The sequence below is a fragment of the Nannobrachium achirus genome (assembly GCF_963921795.1).
Source record: "Nannobrachium achirus genome assembly, chromosome: 2".
NCBI lineage: Eukaryota > Metazoa > Chordata > Actinopteri > Myctophiformes > Myctophidae > Nannobrachium > Nannobrachium achirus.
This window is the reverse complement of record NC_137811.1, coordinates 38860758-38882809: the sequence shown is the minus strand read 5'-3', so window position 1 is coordinate 38882809 and position 22052 is coordinate 38860758. Positions and strand designations below refer to the sequence as shown.

General features: G+C 42.2%; 1 protein-coding gene across 1 annotated transcript in view; it reads left to right on the top strand.

Annotated features, from left to right (window-relative positions):
• Positions 1 to 22052, top strand: part of thsd7ab (thrombospondin, type I, domain containing 7Ab) — a gene marked incomplete at its 5' end in the record, with an annotated part of 186633 nt that overhangs the window by 137830 nt on the left and 26751 nt on the right. Inside the window, 5 exons of the mRNA XM_080746633.1 lie at positions 12889 to 13067; positions 14760 to 14893; positions 15732 to 15885; positions 18234 to 18375; positions 21143 to 21258. Coding sequence (XP_080602759.1) covers positions 12889 to 13067; positions 14760 to 14893; positions 15732 to 15885; positions 18234 to 18375; positions 21143 to 21258 — 725 coding nt within the window. The remainder of the gene's footprint in view (positions 1 to 12888; positions 13068 to 14759; positions 14894 to 15731; positions 15886 to 18233; positions 18376 to 21142; positions 21259 to 22052) is intronic.

Here is a 22052-nt window from a genome sequence, read left to right as displayed (position 1 = left end):
CGTTTCGAATATCGGATTTTACATACGGATGCTCTTTTCCGGCTCTTCTGTCTCCATGTCTGCTTATTGTAAGGTCTGATCTGACATCCAAAATACTTCAAGCAAAGAATCTGGGCTCAGAAAGGCAAGCTTTGAAATTGCTGTGAAAGTAGAATGCAGGAGGAGATGAGAAATGAATATATCAGTGTTATGCATATCAAAACGTGCCGTTAGTCTCCTTGTGTGACTCACAGATTCAGCTACCGTATGTGACAGTTAATCTCAGTGTGGGTGTGACAGGAGCACTCCCTCAGGATGCCATGTGTGTCTGTGTATGTACACACGTTTGTGTGCATGTTTATGTGCTTGTATATGTTTTTATGCGTGCAATTATCTTTAAGCGTTATTCTATACTAGATACCATAGCCAGAAATTAACGTACTGTTAACTATACTGTTAAGTGAATAAGTGAGTGATTCAAACAAAATGTGGATAAATAACATGTTTTGATAATGATTCATGTTGTATTCAACTACTTCCTTGTAACTTCCTATGGTTAAAAAGAAACTAGACCTTTCTGATCACTAGTGGTGGAAAGTAACTAAATACATTTACTCAAGTACTGTACTTACTGTAAGACAGGGGTCTTCAACGTTTTCAGGCCGGGGACCCCCAAACTGATGGGGAGATGGAGCAGGGACCCCCTACCACCTCGTAGGGTGGGGGGGTCGGGGTTACGATTATTTTAAACATGTACAAGTTACAGCGAGCAGGGTGGGCCGTACCACTACCATTTCTAAACATATTATTTATTAACTGAGAACAAATGTCAATAATATCAACAATCTGTCAATTGCATATAATCATGTATTCAAGCTATTCAAAATGGATAGAATCATGATTTATTTTTTAACATAAATGTTAAAAAAAAAGAAAAGAAAAACATTTTTTGATTTTTTTTTTTAAGCAATAATTTCGCGGACCCCCTGCAGTACCTCCGCGGACCCCCTAGGGGTCGCGGACCCCCTGTTGAAGACCCCTGCTGTAAGATCAATTTTGTGGTACTTACTTACTTTACTTATTTGAATGTCCTGATACTTCTTATGACTTCTACTCCATTACATCCACTACATGCATGCAGTTAAAAGTTAGACTTCTTCAATAGTTTCATATATTTTATCCTTAATCACATAAACCCCTAGCATCGCTATTCTGGGCAAACATTCGCCAGATCTATAAGATCACAACCCTTTTCGCAATGCGATGAGTTATGAGCTTACATCAGTTATTTTAGAAAAGATTTGATGTAGTTTGAAAACATTCACCTATTATGACGTTCCCACAGTATGGATGACAGGTTGAAAGCACCCTGGGCAAGATAAGACGGAAGATACGATATGCGGTGCGGGTCTGTTTATATTTCCCAGCGAAACAAATTGATTGTAGCTCTTACAGTAACTCGCTCTTAATAGGAGTAACGTTGTCCGAATCCATGTTTTTGTTTGGATATTGTTTATTATGAGCGCAACCGACGGAGCGGGAGACGTAGAACAGATTTTTTTTCCAACGTTTGCAGGGACACCGCACTGTAAAAAAAAAGACAACTTCCGGTAAAATTCAGCCCCACCTCCTAGAACTCTCTCTGCCTCATAATATCATGACCAGGCTTTTCTCTTCACAGATGAGTAAGCCTGGCTACGCGAGGCAAGGTTGAAAGAGGTTAAATCTCTCTTTCATCCCCATTCCAATTGAATTTCTCTTGCATATATCTGTCCATCTCATTGTAAAGAGCAAAGAGCGGTCCTCTCCTCCACTCCGTGGCTGTCATGATGCCCGGGGTCACAATGGCTATCAGGCAACACTGCCACTGGTACAGTATCTCTGTCAGGCAAAGACTTCAATGGAAAATGGTGATTTTAATCATCATATTCATATTGGTGTGAACATCATGAATTATGTGGTATCGCTGACTTGTGATTGTATGAATGTTTTTTTGGAGTGGGTGCAAATGATAGAAGATTGAGTCTTTTGAGTGCTATTCTGAGTGGTTTCTTGTCTACTCAAGTTGATTTTTGATTTTATTTGATTTTATTAAGGATCCCCATTAGCTGGTGCCATAGCAACCAGCTAGTCTTCCTGGGGTCTGCATAAACACATGCAAACAATTTGTACAGTTTCAGTACTCAACAGTCAACACACAATACATAATGAAGCAGTTTCACACTAATTTATTTGACTAATAGGACATCTGTGGTACTTAGTTTGCCAAAAGAACATTAAAAACGTTCTAGTCAGAATGTCAGATACTCATTTATACACAAAAAAAGCTACATTTTGTGGCTGGCAAATATTAATCATGGACTTTAAGCTGTCAAATAGTTGCGGAAACTAGTTTGATTGGCAAAAATGTGTATGGACCCTTAGCTTTTTCTGGTCCTGTATGTTGTGGTTGTGAAGTTGCTTTCATGTATGACTACTAGTAGTAGTGACACATATATAATGCCTTAATGCTTGGCCTTTACTAAGATCTGATGTCATTGGATGAAAATATGTGGGCGGTGGGGGAGAGAATGAGGTCGCAGTAGGGGGGGGGGGGGCATGATGGCTATAGCTTTAAGGCAAATATTATGGTGAAGATCTGTTTGAACTTGATAGTAACAGTCAAGTGAAGGGATGTGGTGGTCCATGGTGGTCCATGGTGACCCATATTCACGACCACTTGGTTGACAGGGGTCTTCCAGCGCTCTATACTTGGTCTGCCTATTATGCCAGGCCCAGAACTGGGACGCGAGGGTACATGTGACAGAGAACAAAATTGGAGCCTATACTGTTAAAACAAGCCAGTGCCATAATTGCTTCTAGGGATGTTTATATCTTAAATGGCCGTTATTGCATATCAGAGGATCATTGTGTGTGTGAAGATGGTTGCATGCCACACACTGCCTATTAGGCACTTTAGATGCAACCTTCCCACAATTGAAGTCTATCAAGTCAAGCTAACCTGATGTTGAAAATACAGGGTGCTGAGAGAATACAAAAAAGTAGTGAATCCTTGTAGTTGTCAACTTGAGTAGTGAATACAAGATGTTCTTTCACCCTGAAAGAGCTACTGACACCCTCTGATGTCTCAGATTCGGAGACAGCATTTTAGTTGTCAGCTAAAAGCTAGAGATATCTGCCTACCGAGTGGTGACATCTCAATTCAGTCGCTAGAACAGTGGCGAGAATGGCCAGTAACAAACCCACACGCCTCCTCCTTGAAAAAAAGTCAAATCGTTATTCCAATATGACAGAATCTTTGCATGGTTACTGACTGTATGCAATGCAGTTATTTTCTAAATCTCTGAATTGTTTCCACCCAGTTTTAGCAACCATATTGAATTTAGATCTCACTTACTGAAAGGAAGACTAGCTGCTTTTATCTACTTCTCCTTTTTTATACCTCCTGTCATCTCTTTGGGTATTTGTGTTTGTTTCTCCTTTTTTCATGAATAAATGTCTCAAACTGTCGTACTGCCTGTCTGGAGAGAACCAGTTAAAAGAGAGTCACAGATAGGCTGCCTTAATGCAAGTGTCCTTATCTTGGTTTGTACAGGTGACCTACCACAGCCTGAGAATATTTTGTACCACGTAGAGGCCAACAACACCACTGCCCCCGAATAGCCAACACACTGATTTAAATAAACATGTCAAAGTAATCATGTGAAGACCTTCAATTCCTCACCCAGTGAAGTATTTGTCCAGTAGTGATAAAGCAGAGCACAGTTTTCTTACTATTTCCTTGCATGAACTACTTTTATGCTACTTTTTAAACTATTTCCATGTATTTATCCCTTTATACTTCATTGAATGGAGTCTCCCAGGGGTCTTATACTTAGTCCTCTAGTTTTTTTCCCCTCTACACCAAATCTCTTCACTGAAAATAGCTGATCCTACAAGCTTACAATGCAAGAGTTTGTAGATCTACTATTTATGTTCCTCAATTATGTATATTCACCTATTATGACATGCCCAGGATAGGGACTCTAGGGCTCATGTGGTAAAAGATATTCGCGTTCCCCTGAAGGGTGGAATAGTTTCTCAGTCCATATTACTTCTATCTAACTCATCTTGGGGCAAAGATACCAACTGAACCCCCTGGCTCAGCTGTTCCTCTCCTTTTATCATGAGAGGTGAAGTAAAATTCTCTTTTCGTTTCACATCTATATTATTGGTTACAGCAGAAGCTATTGCCGATACGATTATATGGAAGCATGGGCCACTCTTTCTAAGCCAACTATAGGAAATAGCAGCATTTGGTCACACTGAGGTATTTTGTTCTCATTAAAGCAGGAATAGAGCAGCAATGGAAAGATATGCTTACAGTTACACACTTATGTTTAACACGTGTGTGTTTAACACATTGACTTGTTCTACTAGACATATTTACAGAGGGGCTTATATTGGTAATTGCTCACACATCCAAGTCCATGAGGGCCTTCCAAGTACAGATATAAAAAGCTAGATACCTCATCCGCCGCTGCAGTTCATTGGCGTGACTGGTAAAACAGGACTGGCGGAAGTGCGTAACTGTGGAACTGTGGAAAGCACTGCCCCCTGCAGTGGGAAAGAGGGAGTCTGGCATCTGATTGGCCTACTGAGCATCCCATTCTGTGACACACAAGGAAGCGTCCTTCAGAATTCCGGAAGCTTGCCAGTCCTCTTTTACCAACGCTCCAGAGCTGGAGGAGGCGTCTACCTTTTTACCTCTATGCTTCCAACTGTAGGCTACTTTATGCCACCTGCTACGGAAGCTCTAGTCTAGCCTGTGCCAGGCTACAGTACAGTATGTAGAGACATGGACACTGGATTAACAGAAGCCACACTCTACAGTAAAATCTGTGTTCATTTAACTCTGAGAGTGTACATTTACACTCTCAGTTGAAGGTGCTCTAAGTGATATTTCTTAGTTTTTTTGTTAAGTTAAAGCTCTGTATTCGCATTGTATTCGATAGATAGATAGATAGATAGATAGATAGATAGATACCTTTATTATCCCAAGGGGGAAACTCAGTTGCCCAGTGGTAGCACAGCAGTATACAGTTATTTACAAAGTTACAGAGAAGTAAGAAAAAGGTAGGAAGAAACAAGAACAGTACTGTAACAGTAAAGAGAAGGTGCATCAAGAGAGGGGGGCGAATAATATATGAATATATATATACATAAAAAGGAGTCTTGGAATGCAGATCTCCACCAGGCCGTGTCATGTAAATCATAGCCAGTCAGAGACACACAGACAGACAGACAGACATACTTACAGGCAGGTGGGGAAACCATCCGGCCTTCGGCCATCCGGCCTGGTGGAGATAATAAAAGTAAAGTAGGAACTACTGTATACACAACATAGAGGATAATATGGGCAATGTGGGTGAATAAATAAATAAATATTGCACTTGATGTATTATGTACACAGAAGGCGATAGCATACACATTTCCACAATGCACTTGTTTACAGTACATTATGTACACAGGAGTAGGCAACAACATATTGTTAGTGTAGAGTAGCATAGTGTGAGTGAGTGAGTGTGTGCGTGCGCGTACGTGTGTTTGCGCTGTGCGTGCGTGCGTGAGGAGGAGGGTTTTAGAAGTCCCAGTTCCAGAGTTCTGTCAGTGAGAGGAAGGGGATTCCTTTTTGAGCCTCACTGCCTCAAACACCATTCAAGTTGTGCTGAGGTAGTGCTTTTGATAGACTGGTACATCTTGCCGGATGGTAGCTTTTGTGAGACCGGTGGGGTGAGGGGAGTCAAAGATAATCTTTCCTGCTCGTTCCTCGTTCCTGGAGAGATGGCAGGCTGCGACCCATGACCCTCTCTCGGCTGACCGCTTGATCCGCTGCAATCTGCACCTGTCCTTATCTGTAGAGGCAGCGAACCAGACGGTGATGGATGCCATGAGGATGGACTCCCATGATGGCTGCGGAGAACTGAACTGGACCGTAATTTTCTGTGGCAGGTTTAATTTATTCGAGGGAGTGCGAGTTCTTTTCGCGGCCCCGTCCTGTCCCGCATCCCCATGGAGGGGGGCCGCGGCCCCTCAAGGGACGCAGGTGAAATCAAATGTTAACCTGCTGACGATACGGAGCGCCGGGAGGTAGCACCTAAACCAAACCTTAACCCTAACCTTAACCTCAGTAAAACTAACGCGGGTGAAAATCTAACCCTCTGCGATGCTCCGTCCGCCCCGCGAGTGAAGATCTCACCCTCCGCGATGCTCCGGTCCGCCGCGGGTGCCGCAGGACAGAATGGGGCCGCGAGAAGATCGCGGCTCCGGCCCGCCACGGGTGCCGTGGGACGGGCCGGAGCCGCGAAAAGAACTCGGCCTTGCTGATTTATTCAGCTGTCGCAGGAAGAACATCCTCTGCTGCTGGTTCCTCTTGGTGATGGAGGTGATGTTCTCCTCCCACCACTGGAGTGGTTAGAGGTTAGAGAGATTATTGTTCCCAGGAATTTGAATCACTCCATAGAGTCTTAACCGGGGGTGGCAGGGAAGGAATGAGAAGGGCCTCCAGACTTGGAGAGCATTCAAGGAATCAAGTATCAAGAGGTTTTTAATGTTGGTGTTTCACAAGACTGTGGCTAACGACAGCAATACAATATACAACAAGAGTATTAAAGAGAAAATAGTGGATTGTAATGAAATTACAGGCAGGCTCATCCCCTTTGGAAATTAAGCCACTGAGGTCATGATCGGGACTCGAACCCGCGGCACGCTGTCAGGACATTGACATTGAGCCTATAAGTGCCGCTACACCAGCTTCCCGGACCCAATATTTTTATCGAGTAAAATGCAAGTTTACCTGAAATTCATTGAAAACACTCGAAGTCCAAGTGAACCACAAGCACACCACGGGTCATAGCATTGTGATTCTAAATGAGTGCATTCTGGCCTTCTGTCTAGTGACAGGTTGAAGCTGATTAATCTAATTACAGAGGTCTACTGAGCTCAGCAGGCCCCTGTAGATTGGAGTGTGTGCGTGCGTGCGTGCGTATGTGCGGTGCATGCATGCGTGTGCATGCGTGTGTAAGTATTGCTGCCACCGTTCTTTGACAGGGTACTGACATTTTTGATTCATATTGAGATACGTGTTCATATAATACGTAATAATGATGAGATTTGTCATTGCTACACCAGTGAATCAAGAATCAAGAGGGTTGAAATTTGGTGTGGGATGTTCCACAAGAGGAGAGGGAAAGGAGAAGGGGACACCAAATATTTATTTTTGCCAAATATAGCTACTCTACTCTCTCATTCCTACTCTTAGATATTCTAGATTCCACAAGCAAACCTACACACTCTGTGATGGTATTCCAGCAGGCTTACTGTATAATAGTCGGAGGACTTAACACATCGGATGCCCACGTGGTGTCTACAAGTCAATTTCTTTGATGTCGCTGGAGGCCCACGACGCGTTTGACGCGTTGTACAGTAAACTATACTGTACTGTAGCTACTGCACTTGGCTACCGCGGTGATGAAACAAACTCCATTTCCCAACATGCAGCGCGCAATTACGTCACCCGGACGTGCTGTGTGTCTCGTTGACTTCCTGTTTAGCGGCTGCACAAAAATGCTGTTTTCTCCTAATCTAGCTTTTAAATCACTTTCATTTCAAAACGGCAGCCTCTTCTACCTGCCGTAACACAAACACTGTGGCGATAAAAAACGGTCCTGACTGAAAGAAAAGATTTTCGCGAAATAAACAGGACATACTCGGATTACATTTACTCGGATTACTTTTCTCGCCAGTACTCTCGCCGGTAGGTAAAATGACGCGTTGCCATGGGCACCAGCAAATTAAGACACGTTAACCACGTGGGCGTCCGATGTGTTAAGGATATCTCGCACTAATCAGTCTAAAAGCGCGAAATTTTGCACAGATGTAGCTCAGGGCATGCTCTAATGATTTAGCTAGGGCGCCCGAGTCGGCGACCTTCGGGGTCGCCACAACGGCCAAATGAAGTTGGGCTCCCATTGACTTTCAATACAGGAGGAAAATACTTAGTATTTAAGTAGGATCTGAGGGGTCTAACTAGGGGTTTGTCATCATGCTGAATCCATTGCAAGCATTTGTTTTGCACAAAAAACATTCCTTGGGCTAGAAATGGCATCAGAAAACGATGCATGTATGGGTGAGCATTCATGTTAGTCGGAGGCCTTAGGGTTTTTTTTCTCGTGCTAATCAGTCTAAAAGCGCCAAATTTTGCACAGATGTAGCCCAAGGCATGCTCTAATGATTTAGCTAGGGCGCCACATCTCCAGAAAACACCCAAAAAACTCTGAAAAGTGATGACTCATCACTTTTCATCACTAAACCATCGTTTTCTTGGGCCATTTGTAGCCCAAGGAATGTTTTTTGTGCAAAACAAATGCTTGCAATGGATTCAGCATCATTACAAACCCCTAGTTAGACCCCTCAAATCCAACTTAAATACCCAGAAAAAAAGTGTTTTTCTGGGTATTTTCCTCCTGTATAGAAAGTCGATGGGAGCCCAACTTGATTTGGCTGCTGTGGCGACCCCGAAGGCCGCCAACTCGGGCGCCCTAGCTAAATCATTAGAGCATGCCCTGAGCTACATCTGTGCAAAATTTCGCGCTTTTAGACTAATTAGCGCGGGATTACCATGTCATCTCCCTTAGGCCCCCGACTATAAGGTGCAATCAGCTCTTTAATATTGGTCTGCTTTGTTGGGATGACGGTCTCATACTGAGAGCTGAGTTCACAGCCCTGCTGCGTCCAGTGGCTTGTATTGCTAGCTGGTCTTCATCTGAGGCCTTCAGTTGGAAGTCTTGGACATCCTTTATAGTCGCTGCCTGTCTCACTCAGATCAGTCAACCTGAACAGGGGTGTTAGTTGCATCTTGATCGGCTGCCTCAGTGCACTCACCCTCAAGTATTTATCTCTCCTTTGTCCTTTCCTGTACCAACATCAAAGAGCTTGGCATGGTCCCATGTGCTGGTTTGGTTTATCCTCAGACTCCCCCTGCCAAACTTGCCCTCGCTGTGTCTCCTTTGGCTTCTGCAGACACTGTAATATTCATCTGACAGCTGCCCTAAACATTCTTAAAGAGGTGGTGCCATGGTTGTATACTTTTTCTGTTTTGTATGTGTCTACTCTAATAGACCCCCAGGTGTGGTTATAATATGCAAATATGTCTTTCCTGTGTATTTTTGGTTACTTCCTGAAAGCTGAAAGCCACTGAGCCAAAAGGCCCAGTTGAAATTCATTCATTCAATATTTATTTAGTAAATTTAGTAAAAATGTAGTAAGTACAGTGGTGGGTACCATAAATATCACCCGTAACAAAACGAATTGATGAGTGATAGAAATACAGGAAATACACCGATATAATGACATCATAATATCATCCCCTCCCCTTTTTACCATTCAACTGCAGCTGTGGGTGTGGCTAACTTCAGCTAGGTCACCACCCGCCTAAAAACCAGGCATACTTAATGAGCAGGTGGGTGTGGCCACATAAAAACATAATTTTAACACTTTCTGTAGACCTTTTTGATGATTAAAAATCACAGCACGCCATCTATAAAAGAATTCTGGGCTCCACGGAACACCCATGCTATAGCAAACAGGTTTATTTTCTGTTTCCTGTGGAGAATGTCAAGCTCTTCATGTTCCTCTTCGGTGCAGATGTAGAGCTGCAGGTGGGAAACCAGTATAAGTATGCTATTTGAAATGATTATGAAACAATTTGTGACAGTCAGCCACCAGTGCATGCAGTCCAGTCTCGATCATTTATTTGTGCTTGTCTTGGTACAGTATGCCATTTCACAATTCAAAAGGCCATTAAAAGGAAGGATTAGACATCACAAGTGATGTATTATTTATTTATGCTAAATGTGTGGTAGGAGGATGACAGAGAGGGATGACATGCAGTAGGCAGGTTTGAACTAACAGACAGGGACATGGTATGATATGCACTTACATTAAGACTGCTGTGCTTCACATAACAGTTTTACAGTGTGGCCGAAGGCCAAGCACTCTACGTGACAGCTAGGGTTTGTATGTATTTCCATCCTGTTGGTATGTTTTGATGCAAACCTTATGTCTAGTTGTAAGATCTCTCTCTTTACACATACCGTATTTTCCGGACTAATAAGGCGCACTTAAAAGCCTTTAATTTTCTAAAAAAAACTGCAGAAAAAACTGCAGTGCGCCTTATAGTCCAGTGCGCCTTATATATGGATCATTCATTGACATTGACATTCCCTTTAGCACAGCTCCATCTGTTGGATGCATAACGCAACAGTAGCGTCTATTATGTGCACCTTATAGTCCGGTGCGCCTTATATATGAAAACAGTTAGAAAATAGACCATTCATTGACAGTGCGCCTTATAGTCTGGTGCGCCTTATAGTCCGGAAAATAGGTACTATGATAAGAAGAAGCACTTAATTGACATGATGCTCATGTAACATATGGCTGACTGTCCCTTGTCCCTAGACACTGTATATTCTGTACTTTTATATCCAGTTGCTGTTGAAACACTTAACTCAGGCCTGTTCCTTTTTTTTTAAGAAAAAAAGCTAAGAAGGAGTTTTCACTCCAGTCAATGTTTTTCTCAGAACCTAAACGTTTTATCATAATCATTTTATACACATTCCCTCAAAATTAGACCAATTATAGCTCTGCTATAGACCGATTTCTCAGAGCGGCAGTCATAACTGCTGCATGAAGCGGCGCCGCTTCGCACAGTGGCACCGCTGAGACACGGCAGCGATCTGAAATAAATGTTCTTTTTATATTGATTCTTGCTCATTTACTTCATTGATTCAGTGGTGCTGAGATAATTGTTTAAAAGAACTGCCATTCAATTTAACACCATACATTTCTTATAGAGTGAAACAAGTGTAAATGAGCCCAGCCCACATCAAAAACACACAAAAAAAGAAAGAAAATAAAACAAGTGCTTAGACAGTTAGACACCCAGAGACACAGCCCACTTTCTCAGCTCATTCACCCCATCGATTTTCTTAATCAAAGGCTGAATTGATTTACGAGCATTCTTGTTACATAACAGTAAAAACTGCTTTGCCTCCCTCCACTAACACACCTGCAGATTAAATGACACTGTGGCAGCAGCTCCGGAGGTAGAGTAAAAAAAAAAAAAAAAGGAAAAGTCTGCACACGATAAGAATGCTCTTTTATTTTATTTTTCAACCAAACAACGTTTCGCCAGGCAGGGCTTTATCAACTTGATAACTTGATAAACTTGATAAAGCCCTGCTGGGAAAAAAAGGTTGTTTGCCTGGAAAATAAAATAAAAGACGAGAGAGCATTCTTATCGCGTGCGGATATTGCTCTTTTTATTCACTTGACATTTTTGGATCCACCACTGTGTATAAAGTGGGGATGTGCGTATCCTACTTCTCTTGTCAGGAGGTAGAGTGGCCACCTGGAAATCTGAATCCCCGGCTCTGCTTTGCTTAGTGTTGAAGTGTCCCTGAACAAGACACTTAACCCTTAACTGCCCCCTTGTATGGTTCCTCTGCTGTAGGTGGGTGAATGTAATACACACTGTAAAGTGCCTTGGATAAAGGCACTATATCAAAGTACCATTCTACATTGAAAACAATATTGTGAACTGACAGAAAATCATTGGATCAAAATAATCTCATATTCACCACATTCAAATGACGGAACATAAGAACATATAGAAGTGCTCAGTAGAACTCAGACAAGTGTATGCCCCATGTCATCTATGATTTATCTATGACAGTATATGACTGATATTTGGGCAAAGGTCCCAATCCAACCCATTTGACCTTTATAAGAATGTAACTAAATGTATTTATGTGATACATTTGTGGAGCTACGACTTTAGTCTACGGATCGTATGCGCAAGAATGTGGCACTGATTGGTCAAGCGGTTTGTGAGATTTCTCCGGACAGACAGACAGACAGACAGACAGACAGACAGACAGACAGACAGACAGAAAAACAGACAGACAGACGGAGACAAATATATAATCTCCCCCATTGCCCTCGGCCAGGCAAAGATAATTCAAGGCATGAAATAGGAAAAACATTGGAAAATAATTGATTGAAATGCTAAAGCTTGCTGCCAGCACAAACTACTGAAGTGTATTTTTACACTTATATAATAGTTGAATGGTTTCTGATTTTTTTCTTTCAAAACAATGAAAACAATGCAGCCATGGTCTTTTATGCTCTCTAAAGCGTCATTCTCACCCGTAGAGGGCTGGAACACCTGTAGGAGGACAGGCTAGGAGAGAGCACAGAAGGATTTTGGAGGCGTGCAGGATTAGAATGGGGGGAGGCCGAATGTCTGTGGTACTGTAAATGGTACAGTAAATGCCATAATCTTTTCTTTTATCCTGTGTGTGCATTGACAAATGGCCATATATTCCCACAGCTACCATTTTGCCCTTATGTCATACTCGCAGTGGGAAGTATAGGTCAGTTGGGTCAAACTTTTGCCTGTTCTTAGGCAGTGCTCTTTAATATTTCTACTGTACTTCTCCCACCCAGGCTACATTGAGGAGTAGGGGTGTAACGATACATTTTAACAGCGATACGATACGCATCAAGATACGTGGTTGACGATGCGATACATGGACGATATTGGTTCATTCATGGTGATACGATATGATTCGATTCAATGATTTAAAATCGATATAGTAACTATTTAGCAAATAAATGAAATCTGTGTAAAACTTGTACAAAATCTATTATTATGGAAGTTAAACGCTGTGATTATCTAGCAAATACATGGACATTATATTTCAACACATATGGATGGAGTCATATGCATCCTCCCTTTACCATCAAACTGTAAGCTCAGACAAGTTTGACCTACAGTAAGTCTTTAATGGTTCTCCTTCCTCCACACAGGCTACATCGAGGAGGCATGCATCCTCCCTTGTCCCTCAGACTGTAAGCTCAGCGAGTGGTCCAACTGGTCACGCTGCAGCAAGTCCTGCGGCAGTGGGGTCAAAGTTCGCTCCAAGTGGCTCAGAGAGAAACCCTACAACGGTGGTAGGCCATGTCCCAAACTGGACCATATCAACCAGGTAATGTCCAGCAGGGGGTCAGGGGCGTCACAAGGGGGGGAAAAGTCTGGGACTCAGATATACAAGCTCACATCGTGGCACCGAGTGCCGCGCTGCGAGCTTGTAGATCTGCTATTTTTGATTGTGAAAATGTGTACAAATCTTTGAATATACCGGTATGTATTTTTTAAGTATTTGTAACTAAAATTTTGCTTTCTGGGGGGGAACTAAATATTTTGAGATGGGGATTTGAAATATTCAAAGACTTGCACAAATGTTCACGTTTTGTCAATAGTTAAAGCACAAAATAATGCGTAATAATGTGTTCCCAGTCTAAATGGGTTAAACCCCCTCCCCCTATGAAGAACATTCATGGGGGGCCCGCAGTGAATCCTTGTACCCAGGGCCCAGAATTTGGTGCGACACCAATGATGTCCAGTTCCATGAATCATGGTTAAAACAGATTGCTATGGTGCTAGATGAATGGAAGCTTGAAACCTCAGACATTCTTTCAGTTTGCCATTGTCTCCTAGCGACTGTTTATGAACTGTGCTGCAATGTGTTTTGGATTATGACAACTCCAAGACAAGCAATACTTATAAGACACTGCGATGGGGAGAGAAATAAGAGGGAGCAAATGAAATCTCAATGAATAATAAGCTCGAGTCCGCAAGGCTTTCCATTACCTTCCTCTCATTATTGCGGCAAGCGTTTTTGCTGAGCAGAAGCGGCGAGAAAGAAATGGTTCCTATAAATGGAACCCATCTACCATATTAATGCTTTTGGCGTCATGCTGGCTGATTCGTTGAGTTTGCGTTGATTTGCGGGAAAAAATTAAATGCTTCTTGGCCTATGTGGATATCAACAGATGCAGATTAAGGTTGTGTTGATGTTTCGGTGCACAGTTTCCTCGTTCATGCAGGTATTTGTGCTGGGGGGATTTTCTGATTATGTCCTTTAAACTGCCGCATTAATCAAATGTACTGCGCTCATTGCACCGGGCATACATTCATTAATCCAACTATGTCTGTTTTTAATCTCCTCGCCAACGCCCACTGGATATGACTTATCGCTACAGGCTCAGGTAAGAGCCTCTCTCTTCTCTCATTTATAATGTAGTTTCACATGTTGAATGTCATCCATGCCCGTGGCTCCCTGACATGCGGTAGATAGATGGACAGCACATTTCCACCATTTACCCACACTGGAAAAAAAGGGCAGCAGCATTACCAGCAGAATTGAAGCACTAGAACATTGGTTCTCAAAGTGGGGTCCGGAGACCCCCACGGGTCCTTGAGGGAATTCCAGGGGCTCCCAGGACCCCAGCTAAATGATTGTTTGGAACCAAATAGAACCTTATGGGTCTGTAACTCTGAGAGTGTTAAATGGACCCGTTAAATTAACATAGATTTTACAATATAAATTGGGGTCTCAGAGATAGAAATGCAATTAAATGGGGTCCCTAGAATAATGCACGTTAAACTGGGGGTCCTTGAAATTACAATGGTTGGGAATCACTGCTATAGAGCTGTAAAATATCTTCTCCTATGGGGGTCCCTGGCATATCTTTTCAAATGGGGGTCCGTGGGTCTAATAAGTGTCAATTTGGGGGTCCTTGACATGGAACTGTTTGAGAACCACTGCACTAGAACACCATCCTCATGTACAGATAAAACATGTATTGTATTGTTCCAATCCTCTGCATAATCACAGGTGTATGAAGTAGTACCATGTCAGAGTGACTGCAATCAGTACATCTGGGTGGCAGAGCCATGGAGCGTTTGGAAGGTTAGCAACGTGGACCTGAAAGAGAATTGCGGCGAGGGGGTCCAGACCAGAAAAGTCAGGTAGGAATCGATTGCAAATGATAGAACCTTCTTAGCCTTTTTATTTTCCTGCATTTGCATTCCATTTCCGATACGTGCATATATATATATACTTGCATTCATAGAAAAGAACAGCTCACATACCTGTATACTGTGGCATGTACAGTAAGATATTCCAGATTGGGGGTCCTTGAAATGAAAAGGTTGTGAATCACTGAAATAGGCCACATCATGGCCACATACAGTATTAAATACACTAGTAAGACGCCTCAGGGCGACAAGCGACCTGCGCCACAGTGATGTGGACATCAGGGATCTCCATATGGGCATAAAAAGGATTTGTTCCCCTGGCATCACAGGGATCTTCATATCTCCATAAATGGGCATAAAAGGGATGCGTTCCCCCTGGCATCACAGGGATCTCTCTAACAGGGCATCATTAATATTGATGACATCAGGGAACTCCATATATGGGCATAAAATGGATTATGTTAGTGTGACATCACAGTGAAGCCAGAGGGTGATGTCAGAGAGAGAGACAAGCTGTGGCGTTTCTCATGGTAAACTGCAACTTTCGGTCGCAATTAAGTTTCACTTTCTGTTGGAAGCCCATGTAGAAATGAAAAGGTGACCCCCGTACTGTCCCTTGACGCAATGACAGTGTTGTTTATCATCCCATTGCATAGTTCAAATAAGATCAACCTCAGCATATGTATGGGCCAATCCCACAGGTGCATGCCAAGCACCATTGTATCTTTTAGGCCAATCCCACATGACCCATGCTAAACATCGTCGTATCTTTGGGCCAATCCCACAGCTGCATGCTAAACACCCTCGTATCTCTGGACCAATCCCACAGGTGCATGCTAAACACCATAGACGGGCCATCAGACCCAGTGGAGGACTACCTGTGTGACCCGGAGGAGATGCCTCTAGGGGCCAGGGAGAACCGACTGCCCTGCCCAGAGGACTGTGTCCTCAACGACTGGGGCCCCTGGAGTCGCTGCAGCCGGGTAAGAGCTGGCACACTGGATGAATGAAAGCACACACAGAGCAGCCAGAAGACGGTCGCGCAAAAGAAGTTAATCTCTTAACAAATGGAGCTGTGAGAATTCACCATAAGCCCCCATGGAGATTAATCCCGGATGTCTATATCTCATCAAAGTTATTTTCTCGGAGGCCTAACGAATTCAAAGGATAGTGAGACGGCATTGTGTTGTACTGTGTGGTGTGTGAATCTCTCCCAGCAGGTTATTTCTCGCCCACAGCGGAGATATAAAAGAGATATACGAACTGTAGTGAGGTATAAAAATCACAGTAAATCACTTATATTACCCAGCATTCACTGGGTATTGAGCAGAGGAGCTAGAAGATTTATGATAAGAAATCCAAGAACTCATGAATGGGATTTGGAAGTCACATTTGTGGAATACACACACTTCTTTATGGGAATATCTGACACATTAACTAGTACAGGGGTCTTCAACGTTGTCAGGCCAAGGACACCTTAGAGAGAGAGATGAAGCAGGGACCCCCACAACCTGTTCATAGATTCCATATACTGTAGTTTCGTTGTTTGACAACATAATCATTAGTAGTGTATTTTGGATTCATGTAAATTTGTGTTTTCAGATATTTAACCACTTGAACTGTCAATACTTAATAAACTTGACCTTTCACTCTGTATTTAGTCTGCTAGTTTTCCCCTCTACACCAAAGCTATTTGCCAAAAATAGCCGATCTACAAGCTCACAACGCCTCGCACTGCGAGGCGTTGTGAGCTTGTAGATCTGTTCAAGTGGTTAATATAAAAAAGGAGGAAAAAAAGTTTCTATCACACAAAGATTTGGAGGCCCCCCTGTAGTAACTCTTAGGACCCCCTAGGGGTCTCGGACCCCCTGTTGAAGACCCCTGAACTAGTAAGTATTGACACCCTCATACTGTCTGTTCTTAATGTTGGTACTGAAACAGTGTTTAAGTTTGCTGCTCCGGCACCCTGGGACCACTACGCAGACAGATGTGCAGCTACTGTAAATGAGCTGATCCCGATTAGGACTTTTAAAATGAAGGGTTTGGTGGCAGATTCAATTGGAATTTGTAATTGCTTCCTCAGTTACATTGTTTCCTTTATTCTGTCTTTTAGGCATTTGATTGTTTTCTTTTATGTTGTTTACAACACTGTAATTGCTACTATGTTGGCCAGCGATTCCTTCCTTGAAAAGGCGATTTTGGAATCTCAGTGATACTACTCACTTGCTTAAATAAAGGTTTATAATAATAATCTAATACAAATTAAGTTGAATTTATAGTTTTGGCAATCACATACCAACCAACCCCATGAGAGTAGCCCTCAACCCTTAGGCTACACCATGTACAGTATAAAATGATACATAAAGCCTGATACAGTATACAGTATATAATTTGGTTGTGTCCTGAACATCTACAAGCTCGCGATGTCTTGTGAGCTTGTAGATCGGCTATTTGGGGGGTATGACATCGCTGCACAACCAAGTATAATTTAAGCATAAGAGACAGCAGAACATTCAGTTCAGCTTCTGCCTCAGTACCTCTGACAACACTGACTTGTGCTAAAGGCAAAATTTAACGGCTTTGACTTCACCCACTGTTCTCACATCAGAACTCAGGCTACAGTTAATCACTCCCATTCTCTCTGAGTGCCTGACACACGACTTCCCACAATTCCAATCTCGACATGGAGTCCACAGCGGGCACCGGTGGGACTGCACACATGTTTTATTCATCACTCCGGCAATGGAGTTATTTTAAAGACTGTCATTTCTCCCTCACTATCCCCACTGTGGCCAATGGCTGTGTAAGAACTGCTGGTATACCATTCCAGTTGAAAAAAGGCTTGCTATCGTTTCCTGTTATAAAATACAAACATTATTATATATTTTTTTTATTCTGGGAATGCCAACAGAATACGGAGTTTCTAAACCGTGGATATATTGTAGCATTAGAAAATGACTCCCTCTGGGAGAGCCCAATCCAGGGAATGGCATGAACATCAGAGTGTCCTAATAGTAATCCACTTATTTAGAGAAATTATGTACAGTATGTAGCAACAAGCTGGAAAATAATCAAAGAGCAGGCACATTCACCCAGTTGAATAGACTTTATTGTTCAGTAAATATGGACATCATATTGGCAGGAGTTCTGTGTTGAAAAAAGGCTTAGTTCCGGTTTGAGGATCTGTGTGCACTCTGTTCTTATCACTTGCTGCAACATGGCTTGCTCACTGGATCATTTATGCTTTCATATGAACATACACCCCTCAACCCTCTCTCATTTTGAAAACCATCAAAATGGTTAATAGAAATTGCATCTCCTGTTGTTTCAGCCTTGCACCAGAAGCAACAATCGAGTGAGGACGGCTTATGCGCTCCGGTCACCTAGTGTGGGGAGGCAGTGTCCTGAAACCACTGACAAAGAGCCCTGTAGCCTGAATCTAAACTGTTTCAACTACTTCTACAATATCACAGGTAAAGGACATGATAGTGAATAATATATTCCTTTATGAAATTGGATAAAAGGCTGATCTAGTCTGGGAGTAATCCTTACAATCCCCATTAACGTATACAAAATATAGCCTTGCTTTTGTACCGTAGGTCTTCATTCTTACTACATACAGTATCTGTTCCAAATGCAGTTAAAATTGTTTTAAAATTGTGTAAATTAGCAGTACTTTCTTTAAAAAATGTAGGTTGATTATCATAATTAAATTCTATTAATATTTGTCATCTGATCTTTGATGCTGCTCCCTTTTATCAATTTCCTCTGTCTGTGTTTTTGTCTCTGTTATTAACACTGCAAGACTTGGCGGCTAATCTCCACGCAGGCTTTCCCAGGGCATTATGTACATAAAATACGAGCACAGATCATTACAGGGAAGAGGGTCTGTTTCTCATTTTGGCTGAGACCATCTTGGCTGAGCTGAGCCATTTCTCTCATTTCCCCTTGTTCTCCCACTTTCGGCTACTCTGTTACCGTTCCTCCTCCTCCTCAATGCAGTCTCCCTGTTCCACTCCCCAGAGCTTCACAAAGCCTCCCCTACAGGAGGAGACGGAGCTCCCCAGCTCTGAGTTGAGCTCTGAAACGAGCTCACTGCAGCTAAAAACAGCGACTCATCTTTGTCAGAGGATAGCAGGCTTCATGAGTGATACCCCAGCACTCTTGTATAATGGCAGCGTATTTTTGTATTTTTTAACAACAGCGCACACAGTATATGTATTTATGTAAGAGCTTTGGTACCCAAGTGCCCTGGATTTGAAATGGTGTGCCTATGACTAGCACCCAAGCACACGCACGCACGCGCGCACGCGCGCGCGCACACACACACACACACACACACACACACACACACACACACACACACACACACACACACACACACACACACACACACACACACACACACTATGCTCACCGCACAGCAAAGCTGGCATGCTGCCTCTGAAGGTTGATATATTCGGTCGATGTTTCTTGTAAAATACTTGACGTGCTGACAGTGATGCCACGCCCTCCTCCACTTTCAGAGGAGAAGACTGGAATAGGAGTAATAAAGCTCGCTTTGTTGGCCAAAGGCACCGTAACACCCAATTTACACAATGTCACTCGACAAAAATAACCGATTTTCAACTGACAAAATGGGTCAGGTCGGGACGTGATCATCCAACAAAGTCTAAATTAGCCCTGACACAGACAGTAACTGTTATGATGATAGGAAACAGACCAGGGGGTTTCAAGGAAGCGCATGTAAAACTGCATTGGCCTCTTTTCTGACAAAGTAATCATCATGGTACTGATAATGTAATCTAGATGTTATTTTAAGATGATGCACACTTTCTTACTGTAGTATAACTGTATGGCATTCTGTCCTTAACACTTAATAGTGAGTGACTAATATTTGCTGCCATGCATAGCAACGGTCATCAACTAGACAAGTCTAGCCCAGTGTCATTTTCAGCTCATAAATCATTATCAACCCTTTAAATGTACTCTTGTAATCTATTAAACTTACATTCTAAGATCTGTGCACAAGAGCTACTGTATGATTATGTGGTAGACATTGTTCAACTGACACTCATACTGTACAGAATTTAACAGAAGCAATTACATTAGCAACATTCTATCAATACAGATTCATACAGTATATTGTTGGCACTAATCATTTATCAATATATATCAACATGTGCCTGATAATAAGAGCTATGCAGTTTATTAGCTTCAAGCAGCATCATCTATCAGCATCAATTAGATTCAACAATAAAGAAACAAACAAAACCAAAGCCATACAAAATTAAAACATAAATACAGACAATATAAAAACATAACACCAAAAGTACAGGGTCCAACACACCTCTTCACACTGTCAACAGAGCATTCAGCCTGGAAGAGTACACCACAATAAGATATTTAGCATGAATTCTGATAATCAAAACTGTGAGATATACTGTACTGTATCCACAAAATTGCCCTTTCTTCTTTATTATCAGTCAATGCTTTATTTAGCATTATGAGCTGTCTAGAATTTTTATTACATCTGTTGCCTGGGTACTGTTCATTAACACCTACTCTATTCATTGCACACAGTGTTGGCAGAATTCAAGATTACTTTGTAGCTGCACTGGTTGTGAATAACAGCATTAGCTAAATGGCAGCGAAATGAAAATGAAGTTGGTAAGAAATGAAAATCCTTACAGTCAGGGAAAGGGGGTCTATTGCAACTGATAGAATAACATTCTTGATAGAGCATAATGTGAAAAAGTGGAGAGAGTCGTCATAGATGTATTTGAATCTAACGTCTCCCTCACCGGGGACTGTGGTGTGTTTTACTTAAGTAAAAGTATCAATACTGCAGTGTAGAAATATTCTCTTATGCGTAAAAGGCCAGAATTCATAATTTACTTTACTAAAAGGGACAATTTAGCTGTCACTTGCCATCAGCCAAGTGCAGAGAAGTAAGAATTGGCACCGTTGTGAAGCTAACAACCATAACGGTATAGACTGGCTCGCCTTTATTTGCTGGCCTGTAAAGATTCACTGCTTGGGAGTACAGTACATGTCAGCTGAGCACACTACTGTTAGGATGCTACAAAGCCTGTTCAATGGCCTGGGCACACACACACACACAAACTGTGACTCTGAACTTGTCAGCTGTTACTGCTGATTGCTCAGATTTGTGGGCAAGGAATAGTGTCACCGGAATGCAAACAACAGTGTCACCGCGTTGTGTTTCCTTCCTCTCAGACTGGAGTACGTGTCAGCTGAGCCCTAGCGCTGTGTGTGGGAATGGGGTGAAGACCAGGATGCTGGACTGTGTTCGCAGCGATGGCAAGTCTGTTGACATCAAGTTCTGTGAGGAGGTAAGTCCTGGTTCTCTCTCTCTTGTCTCTATGTCACTGAATGCCAAGCTCAAAATAACTACCATGATGTGTCATGTTGTTGTCCAGTGTCCAGGTTTTCTTCAGAATATGTATGACACTTATTTACTACGACACCATGGCATATTAGGAATTTAGGAATCCACTTGTACAGTGGCTCTCAAATTATTTATTTGTAAGGACCCCTTAATCTGAGAGTTTCCAAATGGAACCAAATGGTTCCATTTGGACACTCTCAGAGTTACAGACCTGTTATGGTCATTCAGGGCTATCTCTTTAAGTGTTTCTGGGAATATTATTATCCCTTCATTTTGTATTTTGGTGGCAAAAAAATAATTTTGACAAAAATGTCCATCTTTGTGTCCAAAATGTCCATTCTTTCTTTTCTTTCTTTTTTTCTTTCTTTCTTTCTTTCTTTCTTTCTTTCTTTCTTTCTTTCTTTTTCTCTCTATGTCACTGAATGTCAAGCTCAAAAGCTTGACATTCAGTGACCATGATGTATCATGTTTTTCTGTTCATTATTATGAATTACCATTAGTTGACCTTCAGTCTGTACCCCTTTACTTCTTTTACGTTCCTTCTTCCTCTATCTTTTGTCTTTCTGACAGACACCTCCTCTTTAAAGACTTAATCACGTCACTCGTTACCGTTTTCGTAGTACTATTACGCCTGCAGTAATATGAAATATTCAGAAGTGTTCACCACACAGACAATGCTGTCAGTGGTTTGGGTCAGGCATTTATTCATTCATATTGTGTAATTGTATCCGGCAGGCT